At 45.8% G+C, this 18,965-nt stretch overlaps 2 protein-coding genes across 2 annotated transcripts; both read right to left on the bottom strand.

The window, feature by feature from the left end:
- Positions 1–1,805: 1,805 nt before the first annotated feature.
- On the bottom strand, positions 1,806–3,278 carry AOL_s00215g45 (uncharacterized protein; the record flags this gene model as incomplete). Its single annotated transcript, XM_011129247.1, has 1 exon — positions 1,806–3,278. One exon carries the CDS (start codon positions 3,276–3,278, stop codon positions 1,806–1,808), a length of 1,473 nt encoding a protein of 490 aa, XP_011127549.1.
- Positions 3,279–12,060: 8,782 nt separating this feature from the next.
- Positions 12,061–17,382, bottom strand: AOL_s00215g44 (uncharacterized protein; the record flags this gene model as incomplete). The annotated part of the gene is made up of 7 exons (XM_011129246.1): positions 12,061–12,716; positions 12,784–13,147; positions 13,198–13,502; positions 13,576–16,449; positions 16,509–16,940; positions 17,005–17,275; positions 17,341–17,382. 7 exons carry the CDS (start codon positions 17,380–17,382, stop codon positions 12,061–12,063), a joined length of 4,944 nt encoding a protein of 1,647 aa, XP_011127548.1.
- Between the last annotated feature and the right edge of the window lie 1,583 nt (positions 17,383–18,965).

Here is an 18,965-nt window from a genome sequence, read left to right as displayed (position 1 = left end):
GACGAAACTTTGAAGAAAAGGTGGAGGAGGAGGAAGACGCCGAGGGAGAGAAAGAGAGAGAAGCCGACCGCGCCGCTCACAGTGCCTATGAGCGAAAAAAGCCGGAGAGATTATATTAAGATCCCAATATACATACGGTACGTACTTACATACAGTACTTTTTGTCCCTCCTGTGTGCGCATATGCATATGCACATAAGGTTTTTTTTGGGGTAACTTGGGTACTTTTGTGAATTTAAAGGCTCGGAAGGGAATTGATTGGTTACTTTTTGAAGTCGATTCTTGTAACAGGTACATGTACATGTAACTATCCTAATAATTTCGAAGAGTCTTCATGGCCTCCTTTTTTTTTTCATTAACGAAGGTTTTTGTTTGTTTGTGTGCGTAGTGGAGTTGTATTGGTTTTTTTTATTTATATTCTGGCATTTGAAGGATTATGTCATGTGCGAAAAGAGATAAAATCTAGAAAGCTCGAATTTGTTTGAGAACAAAAAAAAAGAAGAGACAGGACCCGGTTCCAAAGGAGATCGAAAATTCTTCAGCTGAACGGGAACAAGCGAGGAAAAGGGTGTGTAGGAGAGACAAAGAGCACAAAAATAGGGAGGAGAGATCGCACACAGACCAATATGCACATTCATTCATTCATTCATTCAAGGAGAAAAAAAAATAATAGGTATTTTATGAGCTCGTAGATGGTACATTACATGCAAAGAATCGTTTTTTGAAGGAGACAGGAGTCAAGACAGAAAAAAGAGAACATCCTTAATTTTCCCGCTTGCGAATCATATGCAACTGAATATCAAATCATCCAATCATGTCTACATTCCTCTCCGTCCTAACCCTTCCTCGGTCTATAGGAAAAACATATTTCTTTTTTTTGTATTTTTCGTTCTTTTCTGTTTCTTTCTATGCTTTGCGAATTAGAAATCAACTGGTTTCCCCCCCTCCCCCCAAATCGTACTATACTTCTTCGACGCTGAGACGAGATATTGTTGAGGGAAGAAGCAAATGAAAAAAAAAGAAAAGAAAGGTAGTAGTGAGGAAGAGAACCACCAAGCAAATAGTGCTTCATACGCAGAAATGTCGCCCGTTTGACTTTGATGAAAGAGAATAGATTTTCAGTATAAGCTGAAACCGGACTTCCTTTTCGCTCTCACTCATGATTAGTTCTTTTCGATTTTTTTTTTTTTTTGGTTGTTTTGAGAATCTTCCCATTCGTCGTAAATGAAAAAAAGGATTATCCCCCAGACTGTTGCAGTCAGCAGCACACTTTAGAGAGCGGCTGTAGTGGTCCTCGTAATATTCGCTTGCTTCTTTTTAAAATGATAAAATGCAGCTTACAGAGGACACAAAAAGCCTTGCATCTGTAATAGGTGCGGCTGGAGGAGTGTTTTTGTGGTTTGAAAAGGATGGTTAAAGACAACCCCGAAAAGCGGACCTGGTTGCATGTTGTGAGAGAGGGCAAGAACACTGTTCTTGGGCTATCTCTCTACTAGCTGCAAGCTGGAGGTCGGCGTTTTTCGTTTCGCGCTCTTCCTTTAGGCCCTGGCCAAAAAGAAAAAAAGACACACATCCAAGATCTTGAAAAAAAAAGATCCGGTGACTGATTTTTCATGGCAACCTGTTGCGCTTGGTGAATACGGTGTAATGATAATATCCTTTTCTCTAGGAAGAGATGGATGCCAAGTACCGGTACTATAGCGACAAGACTGTGCCAGAATCAGGTTCTTTATACAAAAGATAGGTGTGTATATAAGAAGTCTTTCGTTTTGTGAAAAGGCTTTAATGTCTTGGTGGCGCTATCATTTAGTCGAAGCCGGGGGCAAGGCATTCTCCAGAGATGTTGAAGAATACGTATTTCTCTTGGTTGGTTGTCTTGGTGGGGGAGCGTGGGGTTTTTGGGTCTCTTTCAAGAAGGTGCTCCCGTTCAAAGGAGACTGTTTTCTTGAGGATAGACTTTGGGCGTTCCTTACGGCGCTTCATGTCCTCGGCGTATTGAGAACCTCGGCGGAAGTTATCAGGAGACCCTGGAGCGGTATCATAACCGCTGTCGGTAGATCCGTTGCTGGAGCTGGCACCGCCGTATGGTCGGCGTTCTCGCTCTTGGATTCCGATGACGACTGGTTTGCGTCCGGCATTTCCAACAGACGAGCTACGTTTTGTGGAGCGGGAGCGAACAACGACTTCCGGCTCCTCACGATGGCGAGAGCGAGAACGGGAGTAGAGCTCCTCATCAGAAGATGGGCCAGGTCGGCGTTGGTACTGAGCGAGCATGGCATCATCAAAATATGTCCTTGTGGTTGGAGTAGCTGGAGTAGCTGGAACCGAAGTAGTAGCAGTAGTGCCTTCTGGGCGAGAGTTGATATTAAGCCCCCTCTCCATAGCGTTGATGAGAGCGCGGACGACTTCGCATCCCTTCGGGATATCTACTTCGATAGATTGCCAGCCATCTGCTCTTCGTCGGGTGGTCTTCGAGCGACGGTATTGATCATTGGCTTCCTCGTAGAGTGCTTTCGAGACTTTCCTGGCTAGTTTGTGTCCCCTAGAGCAGAGTTGTCGTCCCTCTAGGTGAACCCGGAGTGGGTCGTAGCAAACGTCACAGCGATAGGCATGAGAAGCGAAGTCTCGGAATGTGTGGTGCATGTACGATTCTGGGATGGGTGAGGGCAGCATGGTTGGAAGTACTTGGTCATACATAGGTGGAGATGACCTTGGAGCAGTGAGTGCTCTTGGGGAAGAAGTGGGAGGCATGTGGGAAGCGGGGGAAGCGGTATAGTAATAGGAGGCCTGTTGACCGGTCCAGGATGGAATGTCTCTTGGGTAGGCAGCCATCTTGGGTTGATTGTAGTAGTAATAGGAATACAAATAGTCTGGAGATTGCAAATCTAGGTATGAAGAAGGAGTAGCTTGAGCGTGAGAGGAAATTGCGCCGGTATTAATAGAAGCAGGATATAACAAGGATCTGTTAGAGATTGCAGTAGAGCGTTCAAGAGCCTGTTGATATAAATCCTGTTGCGGCGAGTTCGAGTAATTCACGACGTTTGAAGTCAAGCTGTGGTAATATGGTTGTGGTTGTGTTGTGAGTGTTGGAATTGTGGTTGTGGTTGTTGGGAATGGAAATGAGGCCGCCCGACGGTGCTTCTTATTCACAGCAGCGGTCGATGTTATATAATTGCGGTTGACGGTGGGAAGGATTGAAATTGGAATTGGAATGTTGGACTGGTTACAGTTCGAGTTCGAGTTCAAGTTCAAGTTCGAATTGGTTTTGGTCGAATGCATACAACGGTCCCGCTGAAGACTTCTTATATGGATAATAGACTGAGAGAATGATGATATGATATGAACTAACCACTCGGAGGGGAGGGAGCAGGTTTATTTAAGTGGTTGCGATCCGATACAGTCGTCCTGCACTGAACCGCACCGAGCATGCAGGCGCAGGAGGGCCAGGATCTATCTCTATCTCTGTCTGTATGACTATGACTGGTTTGAAAAATCAACTTTATGGACGGACAGGCGCAGCCCACCCTCAGGGGAGGTGCCTGTGTGGGTGTATCTGTGGGTGTGTCTGCAAAGCAAAGTACATTTTCTTACTCCGGTCAATCGACTCTTCCCTCTTTCTTTTCTTCTTCTCCTTGTTTTTTTTTTTTTTTTTTTTTTTAATTTTGGCCGGGACGCACTGCCCGGTACCCAAACCATCCCATCAACCGGAAAGTAAAAGATGGGTGGGAGTGTAGTGCGGTGCGAAAGGATCCACCGGCTGTAACAAACAGAGGTAGTGGACGGCCTTGGATTGGGCGACCTCAAGGCACACTACACACAAGACGTACTTTACTTACTTACAAACTCGAACAGACTTCATTTCGGGGTGGGATAGCCCCTGTCACAAGCCCGCACTGTCCTGTCAGAAAGAAAAGGACTCCGTGCATACGTAACGTTTGTAACCGTCCAGCAAGTCGTCAAAAGCAACTTGGGTATCCTAATTTACTAACCACTTGCTTGCTTGCTTTCTGGCTCGCTCGCTCGCCTGCCTAGCACCGCGCGAAAATTCAGCACGGTATTGCTATCTGGAAGTCAGCAAGTAATAAATTACTTAGTAACTTAAGTACCTCAGAGGTACTTCCAGCCCGACTTCTGCAAACTTCAGACTTGCCAGAAGTGAGTAAACCTGGTTGCGCCGAAACAGAGAAAAAGGAAGCAAACGTTGCAAACCTTTGTCCATTTGCTTCATCAAGCACCTGGCCTAGCTGGCATGACCTCACAACAAAAATTTCCTGCTTGCTTGGAAAGCCCATTCCTACTTTCTTCCTTTGGAATCGGTGGGTGGTACTTTCGCCCTGTGTGCTTGTTCACAGGTTCCCGAGACCAAGATACTAATTCAAATTCGCTTCCCGTGCAGGGTCCATACTAACCCACAAAAAGAATTCGAACACCGCCACAGGTGAGGCTCCCAAACTTGCTTACTATCCTCTAAATGATACAGTTGTCGCAAAAATATTTTCCCAAAATATGAATTTTCAAGAATATCATTCTAAGGTATATCACGAGATACGAAGATACGAAACCTCGAAGCTCATAGTTTTGCTGACTTATGAACACGGGTCTTCGATATAAGTTGAGTAATTAATCTGCGATCGATGTACTTCGATGGTGATGCGCGATGACTCCCTTATCGATAGTCAATGCAACGTATTACTATACAGGTTCCGCAAAAGTATTGAAAATGTATTCCTAAAAGTACCCGATGAGATGACTCTGTACGTCTCCCCGCGTCTGGGGAGAAAGTCCGTTAAGCCGTCTACGGTAAACAGGTCCGGGCTTCAATCGTCTGCAGACGACTTGCAGACTAACTTCGAACCTTTTTTTAGTGTGAAGGATCGAGTCATCGTTCTTTCTAGATGAACCCACAAACTTACATGTACGGCTTGCAAGGGGGCATTTTACATGATTGATCACCTTAGCGACCCTCGTAAACCCATCAAGGGCACATGCGCAATGCACTTCGACGGAAATGCACAGCATCGCTCGTTCTCGTCCCTCGATGTGCGACACGAGAAGGGGGGGTGATGAGCGCTCAGCCGTTCCGTCTACTGTCTACAGCCTAACAGCACTCAATCGATTACGAAGGCTTCTTTTCATAGTAAATTTTCAATCCGTTCGTTTCCTCTGTCGCAAATCTTGATTGTAGGAGATCTATCGACGCGAAGCCTGAGGCTAGCCCAGGCCGCAAGCTGTTGGTAAGCGAGAAGGCCTAGGCAGCTCTACAGGCACACACAGGTCCTCATCATCGGGTGAAGCAACATTCTGTGGGCACGTATAGACGCCTACGCGTTCAAAAATCCACGCATATGATTACAGTCTGTCGCAAAGACGATTTCGAGGACCTGTCAGCAAGATGGATACCAGTTTTACCCTGCGGAAAATATGGGGTAAGTTAGTCTAGCCATCCCAACAATATCAGCAGGCATATACATATACTATAACACGCGCACGGCATTTTGCATAATATTCTCGTGCGTGGGGACACTTGGAGGTCCATGTCCAGCTGAGAATTCGAAATTCACGGAATCTCGATCTCAAGAAAGAGTCAATATGATAACCCTTTCCGGCTCCAGGAAAAACTGGGCAACGTTATCCCGCTCGGTTAACATCCACCCTGGGTATCGATAAAGGTGGACCCAGCGCGCAGCGACCTTGTGCGACACCACAGCTGAACATCATCCACCAGCCAAACTATGAACACCAACGTGCCGCAGGTACCCCCATGTACCAGAAAACGGGAATCACTCTGCTTCCCGGTCCATGATATGACGAATACCGACCATTTCCCACTATCAGAGCTCCCTATCGATAAAGAACCGGACAGAAAACTGTGGCAAGTTCTTGGATGCTCAGTGGATAACTTTGCGCTTTTGTTCTGGACTGCACAGTGCTTCTGTATCCAACAGGACGGCGGGCTACCCGTGACACCTTTAGCCGTGGCTTTTGTCATGCAACGATAGAATCTAGCCAGCGTGAGTCATAGACCTGTAACTTTTTGTCGCTGAAGCTCATTGCATCGCCATCCCTCAGTGCAAATCAAAATCTCACCAATAGGCGTTCTGATACTCTGTATATGTACCTCGTTTGTAAGATCTCTTACTGCCGACCTTTTGTTGCCGACACGGATTTGTCTCGCCAACTTCGACAACTATTTCTCCAACAGCCGAAGTCATGCTCCGCCGATGACTCTCAAGTAAGAAAAAAAACGAGACTATCAAAGCCGATAGTACGGATATAGGATGCTTCGGACGGAATCCAACATACAACAAAAGACACTCGGGAATCCTACTTGGACCCAACCGGAAGGGTGTGTTCGGGGGCATGTTGCACAACCGAGAAGGTGTGGCAGTGCTGACCCGGCTTGGTGAAGCGAACCCCAGTCCATTTTAAATTTTGACGAACGTTTTTTTAATTTTTGCACCGCCTCTGAGCCTCGAATGGAGCCTCAGCAGAAAGTTTGGCTGAAGGTATGCACCATAATAATCTTCACGTCAAACTGATAAGGATGATGGGCATCTCTTGATCTGACCAGGCCTCCCTGTATGCAGATTCCCATCTACACCAGCCACTTTGCACCCCATTGAACCCAGCATCTCTCCTATTTCACGCATACACTTGATGTCATGATACCTCTGCGAATCTTCTATCCAGCATTGGATCCTTGAGCCCTACTGCAACTACCCGCATCATACCTGCATAAAATGTCTAAGGGATTCTCAGGTTTACGATATTCTTAAATTGATCTAACCGGACTCGGAAGAAGTTTTTTTCTTCTAATGGACCACCGGACCATTCAAATGGCTTGAAGACCACCAGGCTTCGGCTTAGATGGCGTAGGTCCGAACGAATTGCGTAAACCTGAAAAACCTGAAATAGGATTTCCCACTATGCAAACACTGCAGGGTCGCCCAGTTGAACCCAATGATCGAAGGATCACTTGTTCTCGAACCATTGATCTCGCGACTTGTTTGGTCGAAAAGAGCTTGCATTGCATGGGCGCCTGTACGATGTAAGTACATACGTATGCAGAATAATTAGGGAGGTGTCTCTCATTGAACTGCTGACGCCAGCCAGCCAGGAAATATCGTCCCAACGATTTTGGATTTACTACGTACCAAAATTAACGTTGGTTCTTAACGAGCTTATTAATGGAACCGAGCGCGAGGCGACAGTCATACCTGGGTAATTGATTTGCCTTGTCAGCACTAGGTACCCAAAAACAGCATCTCCCGCCCAAAAAAACTCCATTGCCGGATTTTGGGGCGACAATTTTTTTGGGGGAGGGCTTTAAGCCGCAAACCCCACATGCTGATAAATACTTTTAATATATTCAGCTGAACTGGGCTGTCAACGTTTCGTGGACATGGGATAAAAAGCTTAGTAAAGTGGGGAACGGGCGACCCAGTTTCTGCAGAGGTTGTGCTTAAACGAGCCGGGCAAGTTGAACCTGCATTGTGCAGCCTGCATCGGCATCATAGCACTGCTATCAGAAGTCATTTTTTTTATTTTCTCATTTTTTCATTTTTGCTTTCTTTCCCATGTCCTTTAAACAACAGCCTTGTTCGGTTATTGTTCTATTCTTTGCGGGATTTGAAAGATTTGGAAAGATTGCGTATCCACCCGAGCGTGTATCCGCCCTAACCTTTTCAACAGTCTCAGACAACATGCAACACGACAGCACAAATATAGCTCAATGGTATATATCCATAACATCAGGAATTGTGGGCAGTGTGTACGGAAGGGAGTAGAAATCGAGGCTGCATGTATTCGTTTAGCTACTATACTCCCCATAGGACAGCAAAACGAATGATCACGATGCAGTCCCCCCGTTCCATCACATGCATGATAATCGATAAATAATTTGATAAAATGTACAAAACCATAGAGCTACATAGTGATGCGTAAAAACTCTCTCCGTAGAATAAAATATCAATTTGCTAAATCACCAATTAAACCTAAGAAATTTGAAGTATTAAATGGAGATATCTCGTTTGAGTGTTTATGCGTGTTTAATGTAATAAACTACATACTTTAACTAGTTGCGAGACCACCTTAAGGGCTTGAGGGCAGCACATGAAGAGGTTTTTTCATTGTTATGGACTTTGATAAATATTCAGACCTTAAGACCTAGCGAAGAATATAAAGGTTTTATAAATATGGTATTTCAAGGACATGCATGTCGATAGCGATGAGTCCCTTCAGGACTCTATACTTTACGCGCTTATACAATTCGCGACGAGGTCAACCTGTCAAAGTGAGCGCCATATTATTGTTCCTAGACTGCTAGAGGTAGGAGTTCCCGATAGAAGGATATCTACCCAAGAAGGTGAGGAAGGATGGAAATTTTAAGATCTGGAGTGATCAGCTGGTGCTCTCCTCAACGGAGGGTTCTATCTTAAGCTACGTGAAGTAGAAGTGAGCCCTCATGGGGTCCTTCCTTTCCACAATGTTGCAACCACTATCATAACTGACATTGCAACCACGGCGCTCAGAACTGGAATCCGTTACAAGTGAATGGGATTTGGTATCAGCTTTGATAACATAAAGACGGATCCGCGGGCACAAAAATGGAAAATATCACGAGGATGCAGATGGAGATTATCACGAGGACAGGAGGTGGGGGCGCCGCGGAGGCAACAACGGCATGAGGTTGTCTCGTCGCCAGACTCCTCAACTGTTGCATGAGTTTTTCAACGGTATGTTTCTGACCTGGGATACACGGAGCCCTAGTTATACAGACGACTTACCTACCTACCGGCGATAGATTCTCAATCCATGGCCCGGAATAGTGCAGATAAGAAAGAAGCAACGACAGTAGGCATCACTACATAGCTTTAGCCTTCATTCCGCCGTTCACTTGCTCCTTGGGGCTCCGATGTAATATTTATCTAAGTGCCTAGGTTGATGAAGACCGGTAGTATCATCGAAGGGATAGACATTCGGGAGCGGGGCATTGATCAATTGAGAACATCATGAGCTTTTCTTTTTCCTTTTCCCTTTTCTTTTGGCTAACTTTTTCTTACTGGTTGACTCAATCATTATGAAGACAACGGTTAATGAATGATGGCACGCCATGGCGCTTATGCTATGCATATCGCAGCATATCAGACGTTCGTATTGAAGGAACTCATAGGAAATTTACCTTTGACAGGCAGACATGGTACGTACACGTCGCTGCCCGCCTCTTAATGGTGTTGATATAGAAAATTCTTTTGCAAAGTTTTTGCCCAGGCCAGTCGACTCATGGTTAGATGTAAGGTGATCTTGGCTCAGCTGTCAATGCCTGTTGGTTGATATTCGTGATTCACGCCCTACTATGCCATGCCATGTTCAAATGTTAAAAAATTCATGGGTCCGGGAACGTTAACCATTTGGCCGTGCAAACATTGCAAACGTGCAAACCATATGGTGCCATCCTGTCTGTTAATCAGCAATGAACACGCTACTCGTGTTTCGTATTCAATCAACTGCTTACTTACGAAGAAAAATTTTTTGATGCGGTATACTATACTTGTTGTCATATGCATACCTCCCAGGCCAGGCACTGTACTGGCATCGAAAAACCGCCTTGCCCAAGAATGCGTGAGATAGCAGCCCGATTTGGCTATCTGAGACCTCCCACAAACCTCGTTTAAGCCACACCCAATCCTAACTCGCCACACCTATTCCTTTTCGGGAAGCAAACCAGCCCTGGTCGCACAGGGCCCAGGGAACAATCAGCAGCCCGCCAACAACAAGTCCAACACATTTCATGTTTGAGGCTGATCCCCAAATATAACAACCCAAATGCCGTGCCATAGACCCGCAGAGAAAAAACCAGGCTGCCCTTTTCGATTATGCGTTCAACGAACTTGTTTCAGCGAATCGTTGTCCCAAATTATTACAATGGCTCGCGCCTGTTACCTTTGTAACTTACGTATACATCCTTATGAACAATTATTTTCCCCCAAACGCCTTTCCGTGTCCTTCGATCTAATGAAGGTTGTTACTTAATCGGTCGTGGCTGTGAGCTTTCCCGGCGGTTCATGTGGACGAATTAGGGGATCCTTTGAGCGCTATAGAAATAGCACTGCTATTAAAAGATGTACTTCTTAGGTACATTTACTGAATATTCCCTATCAGAAAGAGCATGCGACTTCTTAACCACCCCAGGCTGCGCTTGTGGGATACGTACTCCGGGTGGGCAGGCCTAGCTAACCATTAATAGCAAGAACTTTTAATTTTTTTAATTTTTTCATCAGCTTACGTAAATGGAGATGAACCGGTCTGGGTGCTGCAATGTGTATGTATTGATTGCGTGCATCGCATACTGCATCGTTTCTCCCCGATTAAACGATTGCTAGTTTGCGAGGGGGGACACAAACCTGGCAGTTTGTCGGTACTTGCAGCTGGATCCTTCACAGATCGACGAATAGGAACTTCGAGGGTAGCACGGCTTCAGAAAACTGTATCCGATGTTGATATCTGCAGTATTTTCCGTATTAGGAGCGATGCTCATCGAGTGCCAAAAAGGGTAAATAAATTCTTTGCCCCTACGAATCCTAGGCTTCCCCGATAATACAGAGTATTGCATATGGAGCTCATGTCCGTTTGCTTTGACTTTTTGAATCCTGAGACATCCAATCCAGGCATGATTTATACACATCAGATATGATATCAAACCATGTCCTACTGGCTGCCATGTTCACCTGGTCTGTCACATTGTCACATATTTGCCATATAACCCGGAAGTTCACGTCTCCGCCAGGACAAAGAGACGGACGGACGGGCTGTAAAGCTGAGACGCGGAGAGGTTTCCATCTATTCCGACTGTCTTGATCGGCTACCTAGATACCCAAGCCACCTCATGACCTAGCAAAAGTACTCTGCATATGATCCCCTCACTTCGCCGTAATATACGTACAAAAAGTTCAATTTTACACTACATATGCATCGAGGATTCCGTGAGTTTCCATGTATTTCCGAAAAGTTCGTCCCCATTCGTTGATACGTTAGGTACATACAGACATACCACCACCCCCTCCCACCAAGACTTAGGACCACGCGTGCTGCATAGCTAGTAATCCCGAATGCCTCCGACCCCTCCAACTAGGTTGGGGACATCAACTTCGCATCTGCGATGTAATGGATCGTTTTTGCCCCGGGCGATCCATTGGCATAGTCCTAGAGATCGAAAATCGAATCCTTCACAAGTTCACTCGGCCGGCCGGACATACCAGCTGATACGCTGCAAGGTGCTTGCTGTAACAGACTATTTCAGCAATCGATTCCTGGACCCCATGGCCCTCAGTCTAATCGAGCCAAGAAACCGATAGAATGATTTCGAAAGATTGTTGCATTTTGTGGATATCCTCATGTTGGTGATAATCTAACATGACCATGCAATCTGGCTTAATTGCAAGTTGAATACAAATTTAAATATGCTTTAGAAATGGCTACCTAAAACGGTAGGAATCGGATACGATAATTAAAAGATATACCAAAAGCTCTCCAAAGAACATAATATGCATCACGTCTTTATATCGCCAGATAACATACTTCAATCATTTGCAAGCCATCCATCCGTCCGATAGGTATAGTCATTAGAAAAAGAAATGGGAATGATAGGAGCTAACGCCAAATACACCTTATTTTGTGCCTTCCAACTTCTCAATATGTCCTAGTCGAAACAAGAAATAGAAATAGTGAGGGAAACATGCAACATAGGTTTTTCTTAGGATAGGAAAATAAAAAAGAACACTCGACTGGGCTTTCATAATGAAATTTCGGAATATATCATGACCTGAAACTTCACAGCTAACAAGCTAAAGGGCTAAAAAAAAGGTATGAGAGAGCCTAAACAGTCGTAACAGGCTCCAAGTGTTGAAGATAAAACTGAAGCTAGCCGCTAAGCAAAAGAGAAGAGAAAGGGGGGAAAGGAAAAGGAAAAAAAAGAAAGCAGATGCATCAGTAATCCAAACTACTTGATCACACGGAAACCCTACCCATGACCAAGGAAAATTATCTTCAAACGATATATCTCTTATAGGACACAAGAAAATACATCCCGACATTTCATAACCGCTGCAATATGCCACGGTAAAACTTCTTTCATCATGTCGGTTACACCGAAGTGCTGCGCCAGAGTAACAAGCCCCCTATATTGTGTAAGAATTTCTCTTAACACATCCTCGTTTGACTTCGAAATAACGGGCGGCTGCTGCTGTGCCATGGACGCTGATACCCCGAGCCCACGCTGTCCCACACGAATTAATGACACTGCCAGAACTGCAGGCTCATCTGTCTCGTTCGGTCCACTCCGTTTAATAAGGTACCCGCTGGCCAGCGCTGGACGGGTTACAATTGTCGAATCTGAGTTGTTTAATGGATGCTGAAGTAGAGCACCCCATGTTTCATCCGTGAAGTCGACGAGCGCCATGTCGTTATCTACTTCTGGGGCGGGAGTATCGCCCGGCGTGAGAGCACCTCCTTGAGAAGACGAGGCTCCGAATTGATCTGGTGACACGCCTGAAGACTGGGGCGTTGCTCCAGGCGTCCCAACAAGCTGTGCTTGTCCATTAAATGCCTGAGGCATTATTGAAGGGATGGCATATTTGAATGTTAGAGGCGGTGACGGGTCGGACGAGAAAACTGTTAGGGTGTTTGGAACTGGACAGTCGTGTGAAAGTTTCATCCAAACTAGTTGGATAGTTTGTTTGTTAGTTAGGGGGAAAACATGATACCGAGAAGGGGGTTATAGACATACATTCAATTTCATCGTCATCAATGGCACCAACTTTGACAAGTGAGATGCGCCAATGCACCCGCTTTTTTGATATAATTTTATTTGTCACAGCCCAAATCTCTCGACACACGTCCTCAAAAGCACGTAGTACAACTGTTCCGGGCATTCCTAAACAGAAGTTCCCTACTTCTTTGATATCGCCGCAATCGTCACCCCAAGCAACCGATATCCACCGTTCATCTATGCTTTGAGCGTAGGCCATGTGAAGGCACATGTTTTCCTGAAGGATCGCAGGTGAAGGATCCGACGAAACCCTAAATGCTATTGATTTTGGGGGTAGTTTTGCGAGTGTAACAGATGGCGAATATGTCTCTTGCGGGAATGTCTAATTGGGTTGTTAGTTTGTTATAGTGATACAAATGTTGGGTGACATACCTGTGAAAGATGATCCTGAATTGTTAATGTGCACCTTTCATATACCTCGAGGGCGCACCGGATCGATTGGTTATGGCTCTGCACCACTAGACCGTCGTATACTGCCATATTTTTGATAGGCACTATTTGAAGGATGATGTTGTTCGGAAAGATACGAAGCGATGAGTTCAAGGCGCTCACGTAGGCTTTCTTGAGCATGTGGAAAGCGGTACAGATTTCCAGAACTGAAGATGGTGTATCAAACGGGTTTACAACGAATAGCACTACGTTCTGTAACTCATCTTCGATTTCAACTAGAGTTTCACCTATGGGGAAGAGTGTCAGAATCCGAGACTTGTTCCTTAGGATAAGAGGTGGGCCGCTATGGAATTTACATACCTAATCTGATGATACCATCGCAATATCTTCGCAACATAGTCTTTTCATCGATGGTTTGTTGTTTTCCTTGACCCTGGAACGCTATTCCATGTAAACCATCAAGGATTTGGCTTGTCTTAACGGGGAGAATTTCACCCAGCCGGCAATTCTCATAGGTCGAACTAAATCCTTCCAAGTAGACTCTCGCCGCGGTCGCTAGCCCCGAATCTATCGGGAAAACGGCAGCCATAAGTAAGTCCTTCGGCCCACTATGGGGCGTGAGGCCGAACGTATCCCAGAAATGTAGGGCTGGCGGTAATAGCTCGATAGCACTATTTGGCATTGTGGCGTTTCTATGAACATGTACGTGTGGTGCACTAATTTTGAAGAGCAACGAAGGGCTGCTGTTCGCGTCCGATGATGATTTGGGTCGATTAATCGGGGTTAATCCTGTCGAAAGGCCGTGCGGATCCATGAGTCCAGGGCTGACACCGTAAATGGAGTTTTTGGGGCGACCGATAGCGCCGTATACTAGCGTTTCTAGTGAACACCTCGTAGTCAATGTCCCAAAAAGGTCTGTTAACAAATCTTCCATATCGTCTTGATGCCGCATAGATTGTTTTCGAAGTCTAAGGGTTTGTTCTGCTCGGTCGTTGATCCCATTCGCATCGAACTCTATACTTGATATACGCCCAAAAGAAGGGCTTCCAGGGCAAAATGTTGATATCAGGTATGTGTTCCAAACGATCTGTTCTTGTAATAAACCCACAACATGGCTGAAGTCTTGGGATGATAGCCGATTCGATATATCGTCGTTGTCGGGTATGAATTTGAAGACCCCATCTAGCGCAATGTCTGTTGAGATAAAGTCACAAAGTGTCCGTTGGGCTGAGCTAAGGTTGTCTATATCCTTGTCATTCACATTTGCCATATCGGCCCATTCTGGCGCCCCATCCAGTTTGTCAGAGTGGTTCAAGGCTTCAACCCCATGTGCTTTGTTGCCGCCTCCCCAGTAATCCCGTTCTGAGGGTATCCTTTTCCTCTTAAGTCCTTGTCGAATACCTTCTGGTGATGTAGAATAAGGGGAATTGTCCTGAGCTCCTTCGTTCCGAATTTCAAACATTTCCTCGTCGCCGCTTTCGTATTCGTCTGTACTCGAGCTTTCCTCGTCCGAGCTTCCGGTGTCGGGAATCAGATCGCTACGGTCTTCATCATCTTCTAAAAACATGATATCCCTGCTGAGGGGCCGTCTAGAATTTCGATACTTTTTGACCCTCGGAAATGTAGCGCTAAAACGGCGGTCTTCTGATGGGGCCTTTCTGGGGCTAGATTCGTCTTCTGCACAAAAAAACCGTCCACCAGCCATATATTTCTCATCCGACCTCTCCATGAACGAAGCAAAGTCCACTGGACTGTAGAGGCTCTTCCTGCGGCTGAAGGGGAGAACAAGTCGCCCTTTTGAAGGTGGAGGGGCCCCCCTGGGTGACTGAGGATCAAGCAATAGTAACTTCATTGCTCTCTGTGGACTAAGGGGTGGGGTTTCAACTTGGACGATGATATGCTGGGTATCGTCGGATTGCGTTTCTAAACGAACAGATTTATGTCCCTGACCATTTGGTTGGGATGATGACTGCTCGCTCCCTGCTTGAGTCGGTGTTGGGTCTTTTTGCATCTCCGCCTGCATATCCATCGCAGCTCCAATATCATCTACGTCAAGATCCATATCGTCAAGAAGCTTGTCGTTTACATAGGAACCGATATTAGTAAACCCAAGATTTAGATCGTTCATGTTCTCGGACAAATGCGATGTAGTTGGTCTTGGTTGAAGATCTGTCGAAACCTGCGGTTTTTCCAATCCCATGTCTGCGAAACCACCATCGCCCCCGACCTCATCGAAAAAGCCAAAGTCGTCCTCCGTAATATCTATATCAAATAAGTCATCCCCTATCCCCACACCTTGCCCCCCAAAAATATCATCATTGACCTTTGTAGAATCACCTTTCATCCAATTATCGTCGAGGTCCATATCAGCACCATTGACCGTTGCCTCTGCCGTTGGGGGGGCAGTTGGCGGTTCCACTACTGGTATCGGCTCCTCAGCGACTTTAGTCTGTCCTGGAGTTGGCGCGGTTGTAGGCCCGCCAGGTGTCGGATGACTATCATTCCCTGAGAGACCACCTGGGGGTGTCGGATACACCGTACCAGATCTATCTGTCGTCGGGGCGGCCGCAAAAGGTGGTTTACGGTCGACATCCATGACAGGGATTGCTTTGTTTCGCGCTTCCAACCTCCGTTTCTTCTCGGCATCTCGAGATGCTAACCCCGATAGCCACACCTCGGCAAATTCTAAGCTATCTCCAGCATTATACCAGGTCAGCTGTGTGGCGAGGTCGTTCAGTTCATCGACATTGGTTCCTAGCTTGAAATCAACTGCCCCGGTTGGCGATATTGCAGGATACGAATCGATGTCAGATCCTCCATACTTCCTTACGAAAACCAAAGATGTAGGCCAGAATATTTCAATAAGACCCTCGATATCCGACCAAACCCCGATCTTAGCCCATTTTGTTAAGCCCGGTTGCTCAATATCAACCCCCCTATCGGCTAGCGACTTCAAAACAAAAGCCTTCCATTCTGGTGTTGCCTGCGAGAGCCCATCAATACTGGACTTAGGCATATGCCGGCCTATAACTCCACCAGGGGCGAGCCAGACATCTGTCTCGGCTGTATCTGATAAATCAGTGTTCGATAGTCGTTGGAGAGCGCTCTGTGATATTGTTTTAGGGGTAACATGTAGGCTACCATCGTCAGACAGGCCGAGTGAAACTGTTGTAATTATTGTAGGGCCGTGTGATATTGGAGAGTAAGAAAGAATTTCGGGCTCAGCATCTGGTCCTAATACAAAATATCAGTTAGTAGATTCGATACGCCTGAAAGGTTTATATTCAAACTACCTTTTTTGAATTTTGGGAGGAAAGTGCACAGGTTCAGCGGTAGCCATGAAAAGGAGCTTGCTAGTCGATATGATAGAAGAGACATCATCGCCAAGAGAAGCTTCTGGCCCACCATCTCTTGCTTCGATACTGGCCGCGTAGTGGCGGGGTGAGGAGTTCCAGTTGTTGAACTACCATGCCGACTCGCAGATACTGGCGACCCAACCGCTGACATGGACATATTCGAACCCCTTTGCTTCGAAAGCTGCTGTAACATATAAACATCTCGGTGAGCCCCGCTAAGGTCAATAGGGTCTAGTTGGGTTCCGGGGGAGATAAGAGGGTCGATTTGTGAAAGGGTCTGAAGTTGAAATAAATCCTCGGGCTTTTCCGACGGGGTTGGCCTTAGAGCCTCAAAGATTTCGTGGATATTCAAGACCTCCTTTGTTTTCTCTGTAATACGATATATTAATATGGGCTATGTTGTTTTCGACGATGACTCGGAACAAATGCGTACCCTCTAGCCCCCAGACCATCGGCTCCCAACCTTTCTCGCCAGTACCGGACCCATCATAACTGTTATAGCCAGAGTCCGATGTGAATGCAATGTCGGTATCGTGGTTGTCTATCTGAAATAGCCATAACTCCGAAGAGTCGGAGCATGTCGTAACACATTTCCCCCTGCGGCGTAGATTCGTTTCTGCCTTAGACAGCACTCTCCATGCTGGAGACGAACCAAAAGTTGAGGATATGCGGTATACAGAGTATGAAACTTCGGATAAGTTGTCCTTATTTCGAGATTCAGGGTTAGGGCTACGTGATATGGCAAAAGAGCCCAGGCGACAAAACTTACTATCTTGAAAACATTTGTAAGGCAGGTTTCCGGTAGTTCCATGCTTGAGACATGCACCTAAGCGGAAATATGAAGAATCCAGAAGCGCGTCGAGTGAAAGATTTAGGGCCACCGCGCAGCCGTCCGAGACTTCGGGAATGCAGTCGTCTACGGGTGGATGCTGTAGTTTTTCCGGGCCAATGCACAATAATGACTAATCGAGAGACGATAGGAACTCCATACAGGTTGCATCGGTTCGGGATCCTTCGAACATACGTATAACCCGATGGGAAATAAAAAACTAAGATGCTATATCTCCAAAGCGCTGGGGCTGGGGTACGGTCAAAGATGGCGATATGAAATGTTGGGCGGATTTGGCGGAAGGTCACGAGAAAGTAACGGATCGAATGACAACAGTGAGGCGGAGGTATGCGACCGATCAATCCAAAGACTACGGACCAAAGAAACGGCAAAAGGCTCCGAACTCGAAAAATGCAACGCCAGATAATGATACAGGGGGTCGTATGCGGATATACTGTATGGTGAAGTCAAGTTTCAGACAGTCGCGGGGGATATTTCGACTAACGCGAGGATTGGTGTCGTTGGTGTGAGCGAACAGGTAAGTTTTCGGCAAGCAGCTGGCGCTGGTTGATTATATTACCCTCCACACCCTAGAAGGTAACCGAGAGAGCCTGTCAAGTTAACTCACAGCAAAGAGTAAGATTGAAAGTCGGATATCTAGGCACGAAAATATCGACGCCGCCGGCGGGTGACGGAGGATATGGGATATGTGATATGAGAGATGACTGATGAGGTACCAAATATTGCGTCCCCTCAATCAGCGATTGCATGCAAAATTCGGCGGATAGATTGATCAAGTCTAGGCGTCAGGTACTCGGGAACCTGTTAGTGAGGCCAACTAGTGCATGATTATGATGAAGACCAGGGCATGCATGGCATGATGAGCATGCGGGAAGGCGCCTAGGCTTCTCTCTGAGGAGCGCCGATATCCTGAAGAGCTTAGCGCTTTTGATGATAAATATCGAATCAAAGGAGGCTGAGATCAGAATAACCACACCGACAACACAGTTTTTTGTCACAAATCGACATGTTAATTCACAGCTGAGTCGGGTTGATGGTGTGAAGTGAATCACGTGACTCGGGCTATTTTTTCTTTTTCTTGTATACTTAATCCCTCATTATTATTCTTAGAATAGCTCACTCTTTCTAATATACATCCTACCTTCCTTTAGAATACCCAACTCTTCATATCATATCTTACCCGTAATCTATTTATTAGATTACAGATGGACTCATGAAATGATTAGATAACTAGCTATATGTAGGGGGTAGAGAGAAAGGGTGTATTATAAGTTGTGAATGGGAAGATGTAGGGACAGGTGTGTCAGCAATTAGGGCTAGATCTAAGTATATAGCTTGGTAGGTACCTAGGTAGATACTTAAGAAGTAGTTTAGGACTGCATTTGTGGAGTGTTTATACATGAACTGCTATCACAGAGGAAATATATTCCTAGACTCAATTATACGACCCTTCCGATATATAAGTATTCTTTGCAAGATATGATATTTAAGTACAATTGGGATTGATATGATGGAACACCAATAACATGGCCGGCTATCGTGTA

Source organism: Orbilia oligospora (assembly GCF_000225545.1).
Source record: "Orbilia oligospora ATCC 24927 unplaced genomic scaffold scaffold00215, whole genome shotgun sequence".
NCBI classification, from domain to species: Eukaryota; Fungi; Ascomycota; class Orbiliomycetes; order Orbiliales; family Orbiliaceae; genus Orbilia; species Orbilia oligospora.
Note: the sequence above shows the minus strand (reverse complement) of the source record. Positions and strands in the feature narration are given on the sequence as shown.